General features: G+C 41.0%; 2 protein-coding genes across 6 annotated transcripts in view; one reads left to right on the top strand and one right to left on the bottom strand.

Moving 5' to 3' along the window:
• Positions 1–3,934: 3,934 nt before the first annotated feature.
• HERC3 (HECT and RLD domain containing E3 ubiquitin protein ligase 3) overlaps positions 3,935–22,240 on the bottom strand; it is a 103,067-nt gene continuing 84,761 nt past the window's right edge. For all 5 annotated transcript variants that reach the window (XM_058547493.1, XM_058547491.1, XM_058547490.1 and 2 more), the window contains 3 exons: positions 7,935–8,118; positions 7,604–7,706; positions 3,935–5,648 (listed from right to left, as the gene is read on the bottom strand). In XM_058547493.1, coding sequence (XP_058403476.1) covers positions 5,440–5,648; positions 7,604–7,706; positions 7,935–8,118 — 496 coding nt within the window. In that variant the 3' untranslated portion in view covers positions 3,935–5,439. The remainder of the gene's footprint in view (positions 5,649–7,603; positions 7,707–7,934; positions 8,119–22,240) is intronic.
• NAP1L5 (nucleosome assembly protein 1 like 5) lies at positions 16,408–18,427 on the top strand. The gene has a single exon (XM_058547503.1). The coding sequence runs from the start codon at positions 16,455–16,457 to the stop codon at positions 16,980–16,982; it is 528 nt and encodes a 175-aa protein (XP_058403486.1). The 5' UTR covers positions 16,408–16,454; the 3' UTR covers positions 16,983–18,427.

Genomic DNA, 22,240 nt, shown 5'->3' with positions numbered 1-22,240 from the left:
TCGACATGTCTCAGCTTTGCCAGTCTCTGGGTATGGGGTGAACCCAAAATGGGACCTTCATGCAGTGCCCTGAAAGGCTGGGGAAGCTGGTTGCTCAGCCCACTCCTCCTTTCCTGGCAAGGGGATCTCTTTCTAGCTGGGAAGCTCCCTCTCCCTCTTGGTGCTGAGCAATGCTGGCTTGGGGGATGGGATGATACAGGCAAAATGAAGCTGTCTCCTTCTCTTTTTGTACAGTTATTCTTAGGTTTTTTGTTCCACTGTGTTGCTAAAGTTTCTTAAGTGGACTCTAGAGCTCTCTCAGAGCTGTTTTTGTTCATAGATAGCTGTCTAACTACTGATCTTTGTGAGGGAATGGAAGCTGGGGTCTCCTACACTGCCATTTTGGTGATGTCACCTCCTGTCCTGTATCAGGAACAGCCAGATGGAAGAGCTGCGTAGGGCGAGGTAGTGGGAAGGGGCACAGAGCTTCAGTGCCCTCTCCGGGAGACCCACTCTCCCAGCACCTCCACACTTCCACCAACCTGGAAAACTATCTGACCATAAATTCCAAACTATGGTTCTGGGAGAAGCTAAGTTACTAAGCTCCCCACGCACACACTCCTGCCATAAGATAGGGGATTCAGTAGAAAAGTAAAATTGGGAAATGCTACGTACTCTATTCCCCTTAGAGATTCACAAAGCTAAGAGGTCTTGCAACAAAGTTTAACTTGCTTTAACCCAGAGATAACCTAAATTTATATAAATACAAACCTTTTTCCTCTTCATAAAATGTTTTTCCATGGGAAATTCTGCCCTCTGCCAACCACTGAGGCCTCAATGCCCACTTATTCCTACTTCTGAGAACACAGCCACTTGCTGAGGAAGGGTCAACCTGTGTGATGGTCTCCAGGACCCATGGAGCGGCCTAACGACCCACCTGCTAAGAGGACCTTCACTTTACCCTCTGACGCCGAGACTGTGAAGCAGAGCTGCCCGGGAGGGCACAGAATATCTGCACTCCAAGTCTAGCCAGGGGCAAAGCTGTGAATCCCAGGACTTACTAAACGCCTGTTGTGCTAAACGCAATGTGGGCTCCTGGATTGGCCCCTGGAACAGAAAAAGGAGGTCAGTGGAAAAACTGGTAAAATCCAAAGTCTTGAGTTGAGTTAATAGTAATGTACCAGTGTTGGCTCTTTAGTTTTGATAAATGTAGCATATAAATGTAAGATGTTAACATCAGGGGAAACTGAATGAGGGATATATAAGAACTCACTGTATTATCTTTACTACTTTTCCATACATATAAAATTATTGAAAAATAGTTTATTTAAAAAGAAAAAAGTCTATGGAAAAAAATTCTACAGAGAGGGATCCCCTGAAGGGTATGAAGTCCAGGCCTCTCTGTTTTGCAAAGGGGCACCGTTGGCATCTTGGGCAGGATAAAGAGGGACTGTCCTACACAACATGGAAGCATCCTTGGCCCCTGACCACTAAATGCCAACAGAGATCCCCGCCAGGCAGTGATACCCAATTCCACTTGAGATCCACTACAGACGACATGAGAACTGCACACCTGATTGGTACTTTAGTCCCACAATTAGAGAACTGCCTTACTGAATGCACATGGGCAGCAAAACAAAACTCACTGTGATGTCTCCGCAGGTGTGTGGTCAAGGAGGTTACCTGCCACGTCGCAATATCCATTTTTATTTGGCGACAAAGCAGCCTCATCTCTAGCCGCCCATCTATAGTCAAATCTGCTACCATCTCTAGCACCTGGGCCTAATACAGTTAATGGCCAAGTCCAGGTCCCACCACTTTGGGACGGTGAACAAGTTATTTTCTCTAAACACCCATTTCTTCATGTGAAACATTTGAATAACAGTGGTAATCATAGTTACTGACGGCTTGTTATGTGCTAGGTACTGTTCCACTGTTCTATGTGCTTTCCATGAATTAATGCATTTAATTCTCATAACAATTCCATGATGCAGGCACTATATCTATTCCCGTTTTTAAGTAGGAAGAAAATGAGGTACAGAGAGGTTAAGAAACCTGCCCAAGGCCACACAACTAGTAAGTAGTAGAGCCAGGAAGCCAGTGGTGGCAATTAAACTGGATGGTGCATAGCAAAGGCTTGGTGCAGGGTCTGGCACACAGCACACAATGTGTGGTAGTTGTTATTACGGTCAAAACTTTGGCATCCCTTTCCGTGAGTCAATCTTAGACGAAGCTTGATTTTCTTACTGCTGCAGCAGAAAGGCCCAAACACTTGTTCTCTCTGGTTCAATGTCAAACTATGACCCGAGTCCCTCCTAAGACTTCAGTAAGGCTGGCCACTCTGTCATCGTGATTCTTGCATGTCTGGTCTCACAGGTTGGCAAATCTTTTTTTGTGAAGGGCCAGATATTAATATGTTAGGCTTTTTAGGCCATACAATTGTTGCGACACGCCCTTCATTTTTTATTTTCAACCCTTTTAAAAATGTAAAGCCCATTTTAGCTCCTGGGCTATAGTTTGCCAACCCTTGCTCTCCAGGATTATTAACAGAAAACCATTCAAGTTATCAGTAGGCTTTCCCATGGGGTAGATGGAGCCATCAGAATTCAGTAAATTACCTAGTTACACTTTCATTGAGTCCCACCCACCAAAAGTTACTGAATAATTTCATTAAATTGGTAGATGACTGAAACAGTGAAGAAACCTCCAAAGGTTTGCAGGGGAGGAAGGGTAGGTAAGTAAATCCAGAAACGCCTATCAGGATTTATGCCAGAAATGTGAAGAGTCTTCTAAAGCAATAAGTGATGAAGAGAATGGAGGAAAATACCCCAGAAAAATCTTAGTGTTGTAGAAACAGCACAAAGTTTCATTCATGCAACAAATAATTAGAGAGATGTAGTGGGCATCTCTATGTGCATGCCCTGTTCTTGGTGATTTTAGAATTGCAGAGCTCAAAGGGACCTTAGAAATTATCTAGTCCAATCTCCTTATTTCATGGCTGAGGATTCTGAGGCCCAGAAGTTTAAAATAACTTCACTATTTCCATTCAAAATTAAATGTGGCAGGCTTTTTGTCCCTAAAACTTAGCACTTAAGTATGCTATTAAATGTTTGTTGAATGGAACTTATGAATGGACAGCTACTGTTCTCTTTATTACCTTTAAATCATCTGTTAAGTCTGGTAAAACGACAGATACACTGTAATTGTCTTTAGAATCTATTGAAAAATATATATATTTTTTGCTGCAGTTCACACACTTTTGGTCTGTGTAAGTGGGCTAATGAGCATCCATCATTAGATAACAAGTCTGATTCCCCTTTAATTTCTCCTTTTTCCCTTCAGGCCCCCATCGCCTCCCCTTCTCCCCTTCTCCCACTCATATGTACTCTCTTCCCTTTCCACTGCCGCCACCCTCACTGCTTTCAGCTGTCTTTCTGCTCTGTCTTCCCAGTCCTCCAAATGTACTCCCATCCCCTTTTTCCTTCTTAAAACCAGGCTCAAGTCCTATCACTGCCTCCTACCCCCACCCCAAAATTCTGAACATTTTAACAAATCCTACTTGGCTACCAACTAAAGTTCCAATGCTTAGCCTGGTTCCTCCATCCCAAACCTACCACCTTCTTTCTCCCCAGTCTTATTTACCATTATTCTCCTATTTCCTCTGATGCTCCCTTCAAATTGTTCCTGGCCCTTGTCCATGTTCAAGCCTTTGCTAAGGTCTCCCCTTCATGGGAAATGCCTTTTTACCCATCACAACCTTCAGAAATCCCATCCGTACTGAATACCACCTGCTCCCCCTCCCCTGGCTCCTCCCTTCCTCTGTATTTCCCCAGCACTCGGTTCTACTGTCTTATAGCTCGAACCAAATTTGACCTTCTATTAGATTACTTGCGTGTATGACTTAATTCTTCTACTGAAAGCAAGCTACCCACTCTGCAAGTACAATAAGAAATAGTTTTAAGTTAAAACACCAAATTTATTGCATAATATTTAACTATATGCACACACATAGAAAATAAACATTTCATATAACTATATCTTTTTTTAATCTTGTATTATAAAGACTGAAAAACTACCAATTTAGCAATTGGAATAAATCTACAATCCTTCATTGAGATTTGATGCTGTGTCACGGTTCATAAATACTTCATTTTATATAAATAAGTCTTTTCTCTAGTGACTAAGAATTTAAAATTAGGCTGACATGGATTCTTTGATCATGTAGAATTTTCTTATCCCAAGAAGAAGGATGAGCATGTCGTCATTTTCGAGATACATATATTTGCTTTAAACACAATGCCCCCTGAAATCCCACTGTAAACATTTCAAATGCAAAAAACAAAAGTTCCATAATAAAGAATGGGCTTAAATCTTAGCAATTAGGGAAGAGGAAAAAAAAATCTGAGTAGAAATTTTGCAATTTAAATAGAAATAAAAAAAAATAGACTGCATGCATCTGCCAGAAGGAGAGGAGAGGAAGGGAGCATTAAGTCAGGTAACAGAATGGGATGAAGGGAAGAAGAGAGGAAAGTAAAGTGAGGGAGGAAAGAGAAAGTGGTAGAGGACATAAAGTGATAGTCAGGGAAAGGGACAAGAAGTTATTTCTACTTTTCTTGGAGAAGATATCCGTAAAAAAATTAATGCAATTTGCTCCAAGAGCGAGATAACGGAAGGGGTGGGGGCCTATTGCTTCACTTTATTGTCAAAGAGACTTGGCTGAGCAACAAAATAAAATCAGGCTCAGCTGCAACTCTAAGCTGCTCTGCACGACTTGAAAGAGGTCCAGGAATAGGCAGAGCCATGGGGAGATTGCTAGCCCCTCAAGAACTTTTTTTTTTTTTTTATTGCAAGATCTGTTCATAAAGGCTCCCACAAAGTCTCAAGAGTTCAGCCAAAGTAATGGACCCAGATTCAGCTTGTTTGAGTTGGGAATTTCTGAAGTAGTTCTTTCCTCCTCAGTGCTTAGAGTAGGGCTGCAACAAGCCAGGAACATTTCCAAGGCTGCAGGGAAAGGAGCCGTTCTGCATGTGCAGCTAAGAAAGGACAGATCAGTCAAATCATTCTTGCAGAGGAATGAGAAGTTAAGAGAAGGACAAGGAAGCATGGTGAGGAAAGATCAGGGCTGAGAGAGACTTTCGGGAAAAGAGAGTTTAAAAATCCACTGCCATCTTGTCCAGCAGAGTGCAACATACTCACAAGTGCAAGACACAAGGGGTGATCTGGTTTAAAAACAAAAACACCTCCCATACGAAAGCCGATTTTTCACCCCATCTCCAACCCCTGATTTTTTGAAAAGTTTGCTTACAACCCCAGAAACACATCAAGCAGGTTCAGGATTCACAGGTCCCAATCCCCTTATACAATTAAAAAAAAAATAGAACTCACTCCCCCTGATTTTCTGTATAGGCCTCAATGTGGACACTGAGGAAGGAAGGGCAAGCTAGGGCCAGCCGGGGAGCCTCAGGCCAGACTAAAGCCCTCGTAGTTGTCAAGGGCCTGGGTCAGCCGTGCGCTCAGGATCTCTTTGCTGCTGTACTTGGGGAGGTCAAGAAGGTTGTAGCAAGTGTGGGCCACGGGCAAGTACTCCTCCCCGCTGGCTGTGGACTGGATGACAATCTGTAGGCTCGCCATGCCATAGATGGGAATACGATCGCTGCCTGTCAGGAACACTGCAGAGAAAGGGAATTGGCATTAGCAGCGACACAAACGAGGAGCTGCTCTTAGCAGCCCTCCGAGGAAAAGAGAGGAAGACGTGACACCCTGTGGCTCGCATGAGAAGTACAACCACTTTTATGTGCCAAAATGTATGGCATTAATATTAATATATGCTCATTCTTACAAAGCAAAAGAGACTGCTTTCAAGTCCTAATTTTTGGTTTTATATGGATAAAAATTCTATACCTTTTACTGACTAATTTGGACCCTGATTATACACTGACACAAATAATCCATCCAATGGAAAGACGCTCAAAAAACACCCTCAGTCAAATGTCTGCCCTCATAAATGCTATGAGCGTTCCCAAAATCAAAGAGAAAGGGAATTACTGAAAAGGACAAGAGGAGTTGACCTCAGGGGGAAACCAGGAAGAAGAACGCAGTCTATGTGACCTCAAGGTCTCCTCACATCTCAAGGGTCTGGGGCCTTTACCACCTTGGCTACTGGATTTCCATTTGGGATCTGCTTGCTTTCCTTTCCCTCTCTCTCCATTTTTCTTAAACCAGAAGAGCTGAGACTGACATTAGAGATTTCACTCTTGTGACATACACTATGACTTGGCAAAAAAAAGAGAGACTGAGAAAAACAGACCCAGCTGTCTTGTTTTCTAGTGCTGGATAACCTTCTCATAGCTGAAGTGCTGAAAAGTACTACAATGACATCATTAGTTAAGGAGCACTTTCAAATAACCTGCCATTACCTGAGACTGTGATACAGGATATTCTTGCCAAAATCTGTAGAATTAATAAAAATTTCTGTTAAGTCTAATGGTCTCTGAACATAAAAGTGTCTTCCTTTAAGGAAATCCCCAGGACCAAGAGCAGGCTCCTCTTGACTGTCACTGCTCTACAAGCTCCCCTGGCAAACTTCAACCTGTCACTCCACTCATACGCCACTGCTTCTCAAGAGCCAGTGTAACCAGGCCGAGGAGAAGCGGGGCTCTTTTTAAGAATTCTTGTGTAAGATACCCCCTTCCTCTCGTCCTTACTCCCCGTGAGCGGCAGAATCTAGGGGTAAATCTTGCATTAATATTAATGTATGTTTATTCTTAAAGCAAGAGAGACTGCTTGCAAATCCTGTTTTTTTATTTTATAAGGATAAAAATTTTTATCATATTCACTGGCTAATTTCTGACTCTGATTATATACACTGACACAAAGATTGCAACTATTTTTAAAAGGCCGAATTTGTTCATGTAAACTAGACTTCATTCTCCTTTCCAAACATATTACCCTTCTCAAATGTCATCTAGCCAGTCACAAAGGACCATATATTGTCTGATTCCATTTATATGAAATGTCCAGAACAGGCAAATCCATAGAAACAGAACGCTGATTGGAGGAGGAGGGTAGGGAGAAATGCGGAACGATGGCTAATGGGTACAGGGTTTCTTGAGATGATGAATGTGTTCTAAAATTGATAGTTTCATAACTCTGTGAAAATACTAAAAACCATTGAATTGTACACTTTAAATAAGTGAATTGTATGGTATGGAAATTATATCTCAATAAAGCTATTACAAATCACATCTCCCCAGTGCAACCTGCAGTAGACACTTTGTAACATTTTCCAAAGGCTAGAGAGATAAGGGAGGTTAATCCAAATCATTAGACTTCATCCATGTAACACTTAAAGGAATCACATATAAAAAAAAACTAGTATTTTTAGAGTAATTGAAAATAAGTGAAGTGTTTCTTTCCTTCCTTTCATGCAATCCCTCCTGTTAGGCAATAGCTATGGCTAACAACCAATGTGCCTGAGATGATTAAGACAAAAGTGTAAATGTATTTACTTCCTTACTCTGTACCATTTAAACGAGTTCAAACTTTACCTGTGGAGTATATCATCCTATACCATATGCAACATTAAAATGTGGACAAATACCATATTGAGATTACTGATACTTACACAGAAACTTCTTCTTCTTTTCCAATGGAAACTCATGAAATGTTTCCCAAAATAGTTTCACGGTGGGATGTGTGGCTGAGTAATCACCCCTGTAGATGGCAGTCTGCCCAAAAACGACAAAAAGAAAAAAATGTATCTTACAGAAGACGACTATCACAGTGGACATCTGTATACCATTTGCATTTGAGAGTAAGAAATAACTACTGAGACGCAGGAGACCTCCAAAGCCTCCTCAACCACAGAAGGCTGGGCAGGAGAGCAGGCCCTGGGCACACCTACCCAGGCCGCTTCTGCTTCCTCACAGGTAAAAGACAGCACCTCGTAGGCTTACCTCTTCCAGTTCGTCCCAGTTGTAGTTGCTGTTCCCCACCATCATGGCCCTCAGTTCTGAAGGCTGGAAGAGCTCAAGCACTTTGCCACCACACACCTTTAGGAAGCCACTGGAGAAGGCTGTGTACCATTCGTGAACTGAGATTTGGAAGACATAATTCACATAAGCATCCACAAAGTCCTGCCTGTCAGAAGACAAAGAAATAGAATATGTTTAGCCCAAAGTCTTGTAGAGTCTATCAGGCTCCCCTTCTACACTGAGGTTGAGAGGGATGAAAAATGGAATTGCATCAAATTCTCACGCCAGGAGGCATCCTAAGGCATTGTGTAGGTAACTGCCCAGTCCTAGGATTCCACCAAGGAGTCTCAGGTGACCTGGGGACAGAGCAGGCCAGGCAGGTAGAACCATGCTACTGACTTTATTTTACCTGAGGTGCTCCACGTTTCACCTTGTTTATGGTCCTGCTTAAAATTTAGTTTAGAAAAAAATAAAAGCCTTTTTCTGCTTAAAAGAAAAAGTCTAAGATAATGGTTCAAGGCTACTTCGCCTCTCTTTGGAAACAAATAAAGCTAGACCATCTGATATTTGTAACATGATCTATTTCAGAAGGTAATTTCACAACTCCTTTCTATAAATCCCTTAACTACCTCTGGAAAGAACTGTCTTATACAATGGCTCCATCTCACTAATAATCAGGCAAATGCAAATTAAGACAATAGTGAATTCTCATTTGTACCCACTGGATTGGCATAAGTTTAAAAGTCAGAGAATATCAATGATGAGTGAAGACGTGGGGAAGTGGATGGTTAACTTTACTTGTCAGCTTGGCTAGGCTCTGGTACCCATACCTAGTTGTTTGGTCAAACACCAATCTAGATGTTGCTCTGAAGGTATTTTTTAGATGTGATTAACATTTAAATCAGTAGACTTTGAGTAAAGCAGATTGAGATTAGTCTTCATAATGTGGTAAGCCTTATCCCATCAGCTGAAGGTCTTAAAACGCTGAGATTCTCTAAAGAGGGAGGAATTTGGCCTCTAGACAGCCTTCTGACTTAAGATGCAAGATCACCTACTGCCAGAAGTGCCAGCCTGCCAGCTGGCCCTGCAGATTTCTGACTTGCCAGTCTCAGAATCACATGAGCAGATTCCTTAAAATATTGATAGATAGATAGATAGATAGATATCCTATTGGTTCTGTTTCTGTGGAGAGCCCTGACTAATACAGATTTTGGTACCAGGAAGTGGGGTACTACAATAGCAAATACCTAAAAAGGTAGAAGTGACTTTGGAATTGGGTAATAGATAGAGGCTGGAAGAGTTCTGGGCGCTTGATAGAAAGAGCCTGGATTGCCTTGAAGAGGCTATTGACAGAAATATAGACATTAAAGGAGATTCCGGTGATGGCTCAGAGAGAAAAGAGGAGAGCTGAAGAGAAAGTTTCTGTTGTCTTGGAAAATACATATACATAATGCTGCTAGAAATACCAATGTTAAAGTGCTTCTAGTGAAGTCTCAGATAAAAATGAGGAACATGTACTGGAAATTGGAGGAAAGGCAATCTGTAATAAAGTGGTAGAGAACTTAGCCAAATTGTGTTCCAGTGTTTTGTAGCAAGTAGAGCTTGTAACTGTAAACTTGGATATTTAGCTGAGGAGATTTCTGAGCAAAGTATTGAAGATGTGCCCTGGTTTCTTCTTGATGCTTATAGTAAAATGCAAGACGAAAGGGATAAATTAAAGAGGGAAGTGTTAAGCAAAACAAAACCAGACCCTGAAGGTTTGGAAAAGACCACCTATGCAGATAGCATGCTCTGGAAACAGGGCCCAGGGTGTGGCTGAACAGTGGTCTGCTAAGGACATTAGGCATGTGACTCATGGACCCAATCAACCACCTCAGCAGAAGCCAGGAATAGAGGTGTGGCATTCCAGAAAGGATCTGCACAGGACCCTCTTCTCCCATGGCTTGGACCCCCGTGAACTGCCTGGGAGGTCAACAAAGTTTTTGAGAATTTTATACCAGCAGAAACACTGCCAGCTTGCACCGAAAGAGTAGAGATGGGATGAAATGAAGGACAGTTGTCAGACTTCTGGGATTCTACAGGTATGAAATGAGTCGATGAGAGTAACTGACTGCGAACAGGTGTCATCTTTCAAGACAAGGGAATAACGACCCCAAGGGTGAATCAAAGTCCAGCGGGGTTACCACTGCCCCATGGGCACAGGTGGAGGAACAGGGCCACCACTCCAGTGGGCCAGAGGACAGAGCATGGAGCCAAAGGAGATTATTCTCCAAGCCTTAAAATCTAATGGAATTTGCCCTGCTAGGTTTCCGACTTGCTTGGGACCTGTGACCCCTTTCGTCCTTCTGATTTCTCCCTTTTGGAATGGGAATGTCTATCCTATGCCTGTTCTACCATTGTATTTAGAAACAGATAACTTGTCTGGTCTCACAAGTTCACAGCTGTAGAAGAATTTTGCCTCAGGATGAATCAAACCTCGAGTCTCACCCATACCTGATTTAAATATTTACATAAGGGTTCTCAAGAGAAACAGAACCAATAGGGTGTGTGTATGTGTGTGTGTGTGTGTGTGTGTGTGTGTACACACATAGAAAAAGATTTATTATAAGGTGTTAGCTCATGCGATTATGGAGACTGACAAGCCCCAAGATCTTGTGAGCAAGGTGAACACCCAGGAGAGCCAATAGTGTAGTTCTAGTCCAAAGACAGGCAGGCTCGAGACCCAAGAACGGCTGCTGTTTCTGTTAGAGTCTAAAGGCAGGAAAAACTGATGTCCCAGCTCAAAGGCCGTCAGGCAGAAGCACCTCTTACTCAGCCTTTTTGTTCTATCCAGGCCTTCAACTGAATGGATGAGACACATGCATATTAGAGAGGGCAATCTGTTTTACTCAGTCTCCCAATTCAAATGTTAATCTCATCCAGCGACACCTTCACAGACATACCCAGAGTAATGTCTGACCAAATATGTGGGGACCTCATGGCCCAGTTTAGTTGACACATAAAATTAACCATCACGGATGAGATTTTTGGACTTAAAGTTGATGCTGGAATGGGCTAAGACTATGGGGGATTTTGGAATGGGGTAAGGACATGAATTTTGGGGAGCCAGAGGATGAAGTGTTATGGGTTGGAGTATGTCCCCCTAAAATTCATATATTGAAGTCCTAACCCATAGTATCTTAGAAGGTGACCTTATTTGGAGATAGGGTCTTTACAGAGATAATCAAGTTAAAATGAGATTATTAGGGTGGGCCCTAATCTGATATGACTGGTGTCCTTATAACAAGGGGAAATTTGGACACAGAAACATGCAGAGAGGGAAGATAATCAAAAGAGACATGAGAAGATGGCCATCTACAAGCCAAGGAGATGGGACTGGCACAGTTCCTTCCCTCACAGCTTTCAGAAGGAACCAACTCGGCTAACACCTTGATTTTGAACATCCAGCCACCAGAACTGAGACAAATTTCTGTTGTTTAAGCCACTTAGTCTGTGGTACATTGTTATAGCAGCCCTAGCAAACTAATACATAGACTCTAATCTCTACATGTCAATTAGTTTTACCCTCAACACATTCTTTTCCTTAACAATGATCATTAACATTTACAGAGTGTTTACCAGGTGCTAATCACTGCAATAAGTTCTTGGATATACACTGTCTCAGTGAATACTCAAAACTATCCTTTGAGTGAATTTTATGGTATGAGAATTATGTCCCAATAAAAATAAATAGATGAAAAAAGAACTTTTTGAGGTTTATATGATCATTATTCCAATATCAGAACTAAATCCAAGACAAACAACTAGTATACAGACAGGAGCAGAAATCGAAGCCAGATGCCTGAGTATGGACCTGTGCTCCCGACCACCTTACCAAAGTGTCCTCCCTTCCCCCATCTTGCTTCTTTTCATTTCCAGTGTGACAGGAGCGTGAGAAATTACAATATGCCAGGGCCAGCTCCGTGGCGTAGCGGTTAAGTGCGTGCGCTCCGCTGATGGTGGCCCAGGGTTTGGATCCTGGGCGCGCACCAATGCACCGCTTGTCAGGCCGTGCTGTGGCGGGGTCCCACATAAGGTGGAGGAAGATCGGCATGGATGTTAGCTCAGGGCCAGTCTTTCTCAGAAAAAAAAAAGAGGAGGATTGGCACGCATGTTAGCTCAGGGCTGATCTTCCTCACAAAAAAAAAAATTTTTTTTTAATTAAAAAAAAAAATTACAACATGCTGAGATAAAGACCTCATAGCACAAGAGCTCATCTACAATATACACAACTATGTGTTACTGCTACCCAATTACACACTAGAGTCCATAGAGCCCACAAAATGAGACAACTCTTAACAAACTGACATAATCTTTTGAACACGTAAATTTAAAAAAGCAGGTACTGTATGCATTGCCAATGGTTTTTAGAAGTCTGAATCCAAACTGTAGTAAGGATCTTTTAAAAAGTTTGTCAAGCTGATTCCAAAATTTATACAGAGAGGCAAAGGAACTAGAAGAGCCAAAACAGTTTTGAAAAAGAACAAAGAAGACTCACATTACCTAATTTCATGACATTATTATAAAGCTACAGTTATCAAGGGTGGTATCTGTGAAAGGAGAGACACATACAGGCATACCTCGGAGATACTGTGGGCTCGGTTCCAGACCACCACAATACAGTTAATATCGCAATAGAGTGAATCACACAAATTTTTTGGTTTCCCCGTGCATAGAAAAGTTATGTTTACACTATACTGTAGTCTATGAAGTGTGTAATAGCATCATGTCTAAAACAACAATGTACATATCTTAATTAAAAAATACTTTATTGCTAAAAAATGCTAACCATCATCTGAACCTTCAAGCAAATCATTATCTTTTGGGTGGTGGAGGGTCTTGTAAAAAACTCAGTATCTGCGAAGCACAATAAAGTGAGGTGCAATAAAACGAGGTATGGCTCTAAATCAAGGCAACAGAAAAGAAAGTCTAGAAACAGACCCAATGTATATGGTCAATTAATTTTTGACAAATTTGCAAAATAAATTCAGTGGAGAAAAGATAGTGTTTTCAATAAATGATACTAGATCAACAGGATATCCATATGCAAAACATATATATCCATATACCTCACACTTACATAAAAGTTAACTCAATATGAATCATAGTCTAAATTTGAAACAAAAGTATAAAACTTACAGAAGAAAACATAGGAACAAATCTTTACGGCCTTGGATTCGACAAAGATTTCTTAGATGTGACACCAAAAGCATAATCCATAAAAGAAAAATTTTAAAAATGGATTTATCAAAAAATTTCTGGGGCCAGCCTGGTGGTGCAGTGGTTAAGTTCAGCGTGCTCCACTTCGGTGGCCTGAGGTTCTCAGGCTCAGATCCCAGGCATGGACCCACACCACTCATCGAGCCACGCTGTGGCAGACATCCCACATTCAAGATAGAGGAGGATGGGCACAGATGTTAGCTCAGGGCCACTCTTCCTCACCAAAAAAAAAAAAAAATGTCTGGTTTTTAAAGACACTGTCACAAAAATGAAAAGACAAGCCACGGACTGGAAGAAAAAGTTTATAAAACTTATCTCACAAATGACTTGTATCCAGAATATATAAAAACATTTAAAAACTACTAAGAAAGCAAAAAACTCAATTTAGAAAATGGGCAAAAGATCTAAACAAACATTTTAACAAAGAAGACATATGAATGGCATGTAAGCACATTTGAAGATATTCAATATCATTAATCATTAACGATACCATCACAGCTATTAGATTAGGGAAAAAACCAATGACCCTAAATGCTGGTGAGGATGGGGAGCAACTACAACTCTCATATATTGCTGGTGAGAAAATAAATTGGTACAGCCACTTAGGAAAACAGTGTGGAAGTTTCTTAAAAAGTTAAACCTCCATGTACCATATGATCCAGCAATTCCACTTCTAGGTATTTACCCAAGAGAAATTAAAATTTACATTCACACAGAAACCTGTAGATGAATGTTCATCACAGCATTATTCAAAACCACAAAAAACTGGAAACAACCCAAACTGGAATATTATTCAGTAATAAAAAGGAACAAACTATTAATAGACACAACACCACAGATGAATCTCAAATGCATTATGCTAAGTGAAAAAGGCCACTCGCAAAGTCTACATACATATGATTCCTTTCATATGACATTCTGGAAAAAAACAGAATTATAGAGACAGAAAACAGATCAGTGGTCACCGGGGCTGGCAGTAAGGAAAGGACCATGAAGGAATTTTTTGGGATAAAGTTACTGTGCTACATCTTGATTACTGCAGTGTTTACCTAACTGTATTTATTTGTCAAAGCACCCTAAAGAGGGTGAATTTTATTACACATAAATTATATTTCAATAAAACAGACCTTTGGAAAAAAGTAGCCTAGCTTAAAACTAAGTTTTAAGATTTTTCAAGATGAGAACATAAAAATCGTGAAAGATGAGCACATTCAGGTTGTCTCAAGCAAGTTAGTCAAACGGATTTGATTAAAATTTGGGCTTTTTTTCAAATCTGTCACAACTTCTATACTATAGGAGTTAGAAGGCTTGGTTTCTGCCCCTGATTCTGCCAATCAGGTGATACATACAGTAACAGAATATTTACTTCACTTTATTTTTCTGCTTCTAAGTTCTTTATCTTTAAAATGAGAAAAAGCATTCCTAACCTCAACGTAGCTGTAGCCATCAAGAGATGATATATGAAATATATGGTGATATATGGAATACGTATAGTGTCAGCCAACTAAATATAGACATACCATTACACCAAATTCAGTCAGGTCTAAGATGGAAATTTTAGCCTTAGCAATAAAACTCAGTCATTACAAATGGTAACAGGCAAGGGGGGAAAATAAATGATCCGGAACAGAATCAAGAAAGTAAAATAAACAACAGAAATCACACGTACATAAAAAACTACGATGTTTGCTAGGGGGAATATATTGGGTCTTTTGTAAACAGTTACTTTCTTTGGGGAAGGGCACAAAGATGTCCTTTTCTAAAAGAGAATATTATTGCAGGTTATCTTTGCATATTAATAAATGCAATTATTTTGTTAAAAAAAAACCAAAACATTTATCAAGTGCTTGCTGTGTGTCAGCATTAAGTGTTTTACATATTATTAACTACGTAATATTCACAAGACACAAAAGATAGCACGAAATGTATATTGGGAAGTAATTTCCTAACATTTCATATGCTTGGTGAAAAAGTTTCAGCAAGTCTCAATATAGTGCAAGAAAAGCATTTAAATCAGGAATGCTGAATTTGAAGACATTTCTGAGGAATTTCTGGAAGGATCATTTGTCTTCTATACCTCAAATATGTGCCCTCATCCTTATTTAAGAAGCTATCGTTTTGGTTTAATAAACAAAGTAAAGAACTAAAATATCTACTCACTTTGCTATTAAAATACAAGAGTTCGCTGGCTATTCAAGATCTTTTTCTTATGTTCTCAGATACAAATCACAGGCCAGACGCACAGAGCAGATGCTGAGCTGTGGAACGCTCTGGGGACAGCGGCTGTGTGTACACGTGTCTGCCGCATGTCCCCAGGGAACCGCAGGACTAAGCACACGCTTCAGCGGGTAAGCCGCGGCCCCCGCGCTGGGCCGCAGGCCTTGGAGGGCCCTGCCGGTCTTTGGCCCTCCTCCAGCTTTATCCCTCCCCACAGGCCAAGGACACTGAGGGACCTCCTCAAACACATTCCAGGATACCCGGGGTCCTGAGGCTCCCCATCCACACGGCTCCCAAAGTGATTCCGGGGTCCGTCCTGCCGAGACAAGACCTCGCCACCAGGATATATGCCGCTAGGCTGAGAAACGGCCAAGGGGGCTGCTGGGTGGGCACAGTGACATGCAAGCTGCCCACCCACACACATGCACCCAGGTCCCAGAGCGGGTGGAATGGAGTCAGCTCTCCCGTGCCTCCACATTCTGGAACGGAATTCGGAGGAAGCTGAGAGGTGCCCAAACCGACCCCACAAGAGTAAGCTAGAGACACCCTACCACGGCAAACCAACACCAGCCCCGGGTAGATGCGGACAACGGCCAAGACAGACGTACTGACAGATAGATGTATACAAGGACCTGGGTGGGACAGAGGAGCAAACTGAAAAAGGCTGAAGCCAGCCAAGCGGTTCCTGAGACAGAGCCTCGGCCCCCGCAGCCATTCCCACACCGGCTCCACAGGGGCGCAGGTACGCGGGCCGACTGCGGGCGGGGTATCCAAGAAACGGGCTCTGACGTCGGCGGCAATGCCCGGGAGCCCGCAGGGTAGCAACAGCGGAGAGCCGGCGCAGCAGTGGGCACGGCAGTCAGCCGTCCCGGAGCCAGTCAGCGGCCGGAGTCCCGAGGGCGGGGCCGCCGCCGACGTCACGGCCGCCGCCGACGTCACGGCCTCTTGCCGCATCCGCCAGATCGCCCGGAGCAGCTCCGGCGCGGGTCTCTGCGGGAGCCCCGACACTGCGGCTTCTCCTCCGACATGGCAGACGCGGAGAACCAGGGGCCAGCCGAGCCCAGCCCGGCGGCGGCGCCGGCAGAGGCGGCGGCGGCGGAGGAGGTAATGGCGGAAGGTGGTGCGCAGACGGGCGACTCTGACAGCGCGGCCGGTCAGACGGCAGAGGAGCCCCAGACCCCTGCCGAGAATGCACCAAAGCCTAAAAATGACTTTATCGAGAGCCTGCCTAACTCGGTAAAATGCCGAGTCCTGGCCCTCAAAAAGCTGCAGAAGCGATGCGATAAGATAGAAGCCAAATTTGATAAGGAATTTCAGGCTCTGGAGAAAAAGTATAATGACATCTATAAGCCCTTACTTGCTAAGATCCAAGAGCTCACCGGTGAGATGGAGGGATGTGTATGGACCTTAGAGGGTGAGGAAGAGGAGGACGACGACGAGGAGTACGAGGATGAGGAGGAGGGAGAGGAGGAAGAGGAGGAGGGGGAGGCTGCGGCGGAGGGTGCCAAAGGTGAGGGTCCCCACTCTGCCTTGTCTGATGACGCCAGAAAATAAGCGGGGCAGAGACTGAAGAGCAGAATGACGACGAAGACAAAAACGCTACTTTTTAAAAATATTATGTATATATGGGTGGACTTAAAAAAGGCTCAGGTTTTGGACCAAAATACAATGTGAATCAATCCTGACATTCCCAAAAATATATTAAATTGAAGCAATCAGATCCTGGCCAGCCCGTTTCAAATTTGATTTTCATTTGGAACACAAATATATCAAAAGATGTTAAAGAAAATGTGTTTAAAATAATTTTTTCATGATGTCTTCTTGAGGACTGGAACTGAGGCTTATTAAGGGTGTCACGTAGATGTGAAGTAAAGAATGTCACTTTGAGACTCATTCATCACACTATCATCACATTACACACGGAACACCCAAGCCAAGACTGAACATGTTCTCAATGCCTAATTCTTCATTAGTCCTGAAATTTTCCAGTCCAGAACCCAAGAAAAGTCCCATCTTTAAGACTTTGCTTTTGTAACCCAGACATCAGCTTTACACTTAGAAGAGTGATGGAACCAAGTGTGTGATGGAGATCACGACAGTATTGTTAATAAGCCTGGAAAACTGCCACTTCAAATTCTAAAGAATGTTCTGAATATTTGAATTTAGAGAAACAACATGGTTCTGAGAAGGAGGGTGTATAACCTGTATAATATTGTCAACAATAATGTGTTCATTATTTACAGTGTCATATTTATGTGTTTTCTGGGTAGTGTCTCTTTACAAAAGTGTAAAAAAAAAAACCCCAAATGTTTAAGTATTAAATCCCTTTACCTAGCATTTTAGAAATATTAATTTACTTGAAGAGATGTAGAACGTAGCAAATTCTGTCAAGCATGTGTATCCAGTGTTATGTAGTTTGATCCTTGTAAAGTCTTTTTGTCCTGTAGCTTTTAAAATGTAGCTGTGAAAATTATCAGAACTTTTCACTGAAGCTAATGTTTGGAAAAAATATATACTTGAAGAACCAATCCAAGTGTGTGTCCCCACCCCCAGCTCAGAAGTAGAAAGGGTTTAAGTTTGCTTGTATTAGCTGTGCCTTCATTATTTTGCTACGTAAATGTGACATATTAAATATAAAATGGTGCATAATCAAATTTTACTGCTTGAGGATAGACTGGCATACAGTCAAGGATTTTTAGGAAGGACACATTTAATATAAAGACTCTTAGCTTCTTTGTGGATTTTGAATTGCCTGTGACCCAGTGATCTATAAACATAAGCATAAAGTTGTTTACCACTGTGGTGTTAATAAAGCAGTATTTTCCAAAAACAAAGGGACTCGGTACTCTGCCTGCCTGGAATCAAATCCCAGCTCTGCCTCCTATTAGCAATGAATCTTGGGCAATTCACTTAATCTCTCTGTGTTTAGTTTCTCCTCATCTAGAAAAGGGCATAGTAACAGTCCCTTCCTCACGGGTTATTATGGAGAACAAGTGAGTTAATACACATAAAAGCCCACAGAACATACTAAGTGCTGCAGAAATTTCAGCTATCACTATTATTATTATTACTACATGAAAGATAAAGACACTGATTGGAAATTCAATCCTCCTTGTCTCTCTAGTTACAAAAGAGAAGAAAATGGACATCGTTATATTCTTAAGTTTATGCTTCGTTATTGTCAGAGAAAAATGTGGCCTTTAATTCAGAAACACAGGAAATTCAAAAACCTATCTTGTTTTGGTTTCCTCAATATAAAAATCAGGTTTTGATATCCTCCCAGAAAGGATAAAAAGGCTTTCATGTGACATTATGAATATACAAAAAAATGCTATTTCAACTTTACATTTGGGCATTCTGAATGAAGTACAAATAATAATAAAATTAAAGACTCCAAAAAATTTTTAAAACTCAGATGCATTTTCTTCCATTTCCCTTAAGAGTTAAAATTAGACAAAAGCAAAATTTAGACTGCTTTACCTTAGGGAATGGAAGGCAGCTCTGACCTATGCTAATGGCAATAGTTGAGTAAAACCTTAAGGTAATATTAATCTTCCTAGGGCCAGGCCAACCAAAAGAGAAAATCAAAATAATGTATTACATATAAAGTCAATGATTATCTTAATCAGATGATTATCTTAATAGAAGCAAAAAAATCTAATAAAATTCAATATTTATTTATCTCTAGGAATAAGAGACTGTCATTTAATATTTTTCTAGGTCCAGCAAAAAAAGTAAAAATGAATGAAACAAACAAGAGGTGTAATTATTGAGGAAAAAATTTTTTTGCAGGCATGTGATTATACACAGAAAATACAAGAGAATTAAATGAAAACTATTATATTTAATAAGTCTGAGGAACTGACCGGTTACCAGATAAATATACAAAAACCAATAACTATTTCTAGGCACTAATAATGATCAAAACATATGGAAAAGGCTCTCACAGTGGAAACAGGAAATAAAAATATAAAAAACCTCTAATAAAAAATATGTATAACCTATATGAAAAGAAAAAACAGACTATCACAAAGAAATGTAAAACAGATCTTTGGATAGTAAGACTGAATATCACAAAAGTGTCAATTCTTCCCAATTAACTTTTAATTTATCACACTTCAAATCAAAACCCAAACTGGATCTGGAACTTAATATAATTACCCCGATGTTCACCTGTAAGAATAGCTAGGAAAACTAGCAATATGGAAACAATTCAGATTTTTACCTTAGACTACAGCCTAAAAAATAACTTTTAATAGAAGAAAATACATTAAGTATTTATCAATTAACAGACAGGAAAAGGCTACGATTAGCGTGATATAAGACCAAAAGAAATAATCAACAGACAACACAAAAATTAATAAATTATAAAGGTTTAAATACACTCCACATTTTCAAAAGCAAACAGCAAACAGAATAAAATCTGCAATATATATGGATGGCAAAGGGTTAACAGTTTTAATATAATAAAGAGCTCATACAAATCATATGAAAATCATTTAGTCCCAGTAGAGACACACATAAAGGACATCAGCAGAGGAAGTACTGCCGCCCTGTTTGGGGCAGAAAGACTCATCCTGAAAGGGCAGCAGTAAGTGGACCAGGGCTCCAGCGAGGTCTGGAGCACGCCGCAAGCTCGGGCCAGCAATCTTTCTTTCACTTATGATAAAACTTTAGCTACAGGGTTTTCTAGCTACCAGTCACACCACTGTTTGCTACCTTTCCCAGGATACAGGGACATTTATGACGCCCTTCATAATGTCAAGCGATTTCCACCATTTCCTAACTGGGTTGATCTTTACCCTCTGTTTCCTGCACTGCTTATCTGATAGTTCCTCAGGCAGCCATAAAACTACCATGTTAACATCTAGCAGGATCCCCTCCCTTCAAGGTGGGTCAAACACTACCACTCAGAAACCGTTTTTAATCCATTACAAGCCCAAATTAGTCAGCAACGCACAAAGTAACTGGCAGAAAGAAAGGCAGCATGCAACACACATTCAACCTAGTCTCTAAGAGCACTATACAGAAAACCAGCAGGCTGATGCCCCCTGCCCAAGTGTGGCACAACCACTCCTGCACATACACACTTTTTGATTGAGGTGAAATTCACATAACATAACATTAACTATTTAAATGAACAATTCAGTGGCATTTAGTACATTCACGATGTTGTGCAACCACTTCTATCTAATTCATTTTTTTAAGCAGAAAATATATTAGAGGTAAACAGACTGATGCTGTATAGAATATGTAAAGTAGCCTATATGTGGAAGAAATACAAAATTTTACAAATGAGATCAAATTTATTAAAGTAGTTTTTTGTTTTTGTTTTTTAAGAGAATACTCAGTGTTTGTGAGGATTAGGTGAAATGGATACTCTCATACATTGATGATAATATATAAGCTGGTACCATTCATTAGAAAAATCAATTTAGCAAAAATATCTATCAACAGATTCAAAATGATATACACTAATTCAGTTTCACCCTTGGGACCATATCATTAAAAAGCAACTTTAAAGGCAAATAAAGCTTTACACACAAGATGCTTGATATAATACGTCTTATTAAAAACAGAGGAGAGAAAAAGAAAAAAGAAAGGGAAATAAAAAAGAATACAGAAATAAGCCAAATATCCAAAAACGAAAGAATAGAAAACAAACATTCACATGGTAGACTGTGCAGCCATTAAGGGTGACCACGAGGGCTTTGTAATAACACTGTAAATATAACCTTTGTTTCATTCAACCTAAGTTTAAAAATTCAGACATACAATTTTATACCTATATAGTACGTTTCTAACTATGCCAACTTTGTTTTTTAAAAAATTGCACAATCTGCCTGAAAGGAAAACAGCAAACTTCTCACTCATTTTTCTTCCTGGGTGGGAGAGGACAGGAACTCTGGAGGCCTGGTCGTGGCCTCGAGGAGGCGGCTTGCCGACGCTCACACAACACGAGCTCTCACTCAGACCACCTGGCTTGGAATCCTGGCTCTGGCTGTGAATCCTGGTTCTAGCTGTGTAACCCTGAACAAGCAACTTATGCCTCTCTGTGCCTCAGTTTCTTCATCTGTAAAGTGGGGAGGATTACATGTGAAGTACTTAGAATAGTGCCTGACACATGGCAAGCACTCAAGAAATGTTCCTAGCATTTTAATTATCTGCTATTCCGACAACAGCCCAGTGCAAATATGAAGCAGATCTTAAAGATTACACCTCTCACAGACTATCTCAAAAGATCTACTGAAGTCTGTCAGCAGTCCTAACTTCAGTAGAGCTTAAGGAGCTAGAAGCGTCTGTCACGTATGAGTTTTATTCTCAGGTTCTCTATGGAATCCAGGTGCCTTCTGGAGCACTTACCTTAAGCCTGGCATTTCTCACTGTGTGGTCTTTTTACGATTCTCTCCCCCACCCTTTTTTTAATATAAGAGAAATAGGGGAAGATATCCATTTAATTGCATTTAATTTGATTACATTAAATTGAGGTGAATTTGGGGGACTCTATAATGATATGGAGTTTTCATTAACGGCAATAACACCATGTTATAGAGTGTGAGAAATACCTAACCATGACTAGTCATTATCCAGATGTGACTACCAGCTGTGGCAAGATTTGGCTATGATGCGGCCACCAGCAATCACCCACAGATATTTTTTTTACCTGGACGCTTACACAATAGGCCCCCCTTATCCACGGGGAATACGTTCCAAGACCCCCAGTGGATGCCTGAAACCAAGGGGAGTACCGAACTCTATATATACTATGTTTTTTCCTGTATATCCATACCTATGATAAAGATTCATTTATA

The sequence above is a fragment of the Diceros bicornis genome, chromosome 8 (genome assembly GCF_020826845.1).
Source record: "Diceros bicornis minor isolate mBicDic1 chromosome 8, mDicBic1.mat.cur, whole genome shotgun sequence".
NCBI lineage: Eukaryota > Metazoa > Chordata > Mammalia > Perissodactyla > Rhinocerotidae > Diceros > Diceros bicornis.
The sequence above is the reverse complement of the archived record's forward strand: the minus strand, read 5'-3'. Positions and strand labels throughout refer to the sequence as shown.

Excerpts from the sequence above, each read along its gene's own strand:
- NAP1L5 (XM_058547503.1), top strand. The coding sequence starts at position 16,455 with ATGGCAGACGCGGAGAACCAGGGGCCAGCCGAGCCCAGCCCGGCGGCG.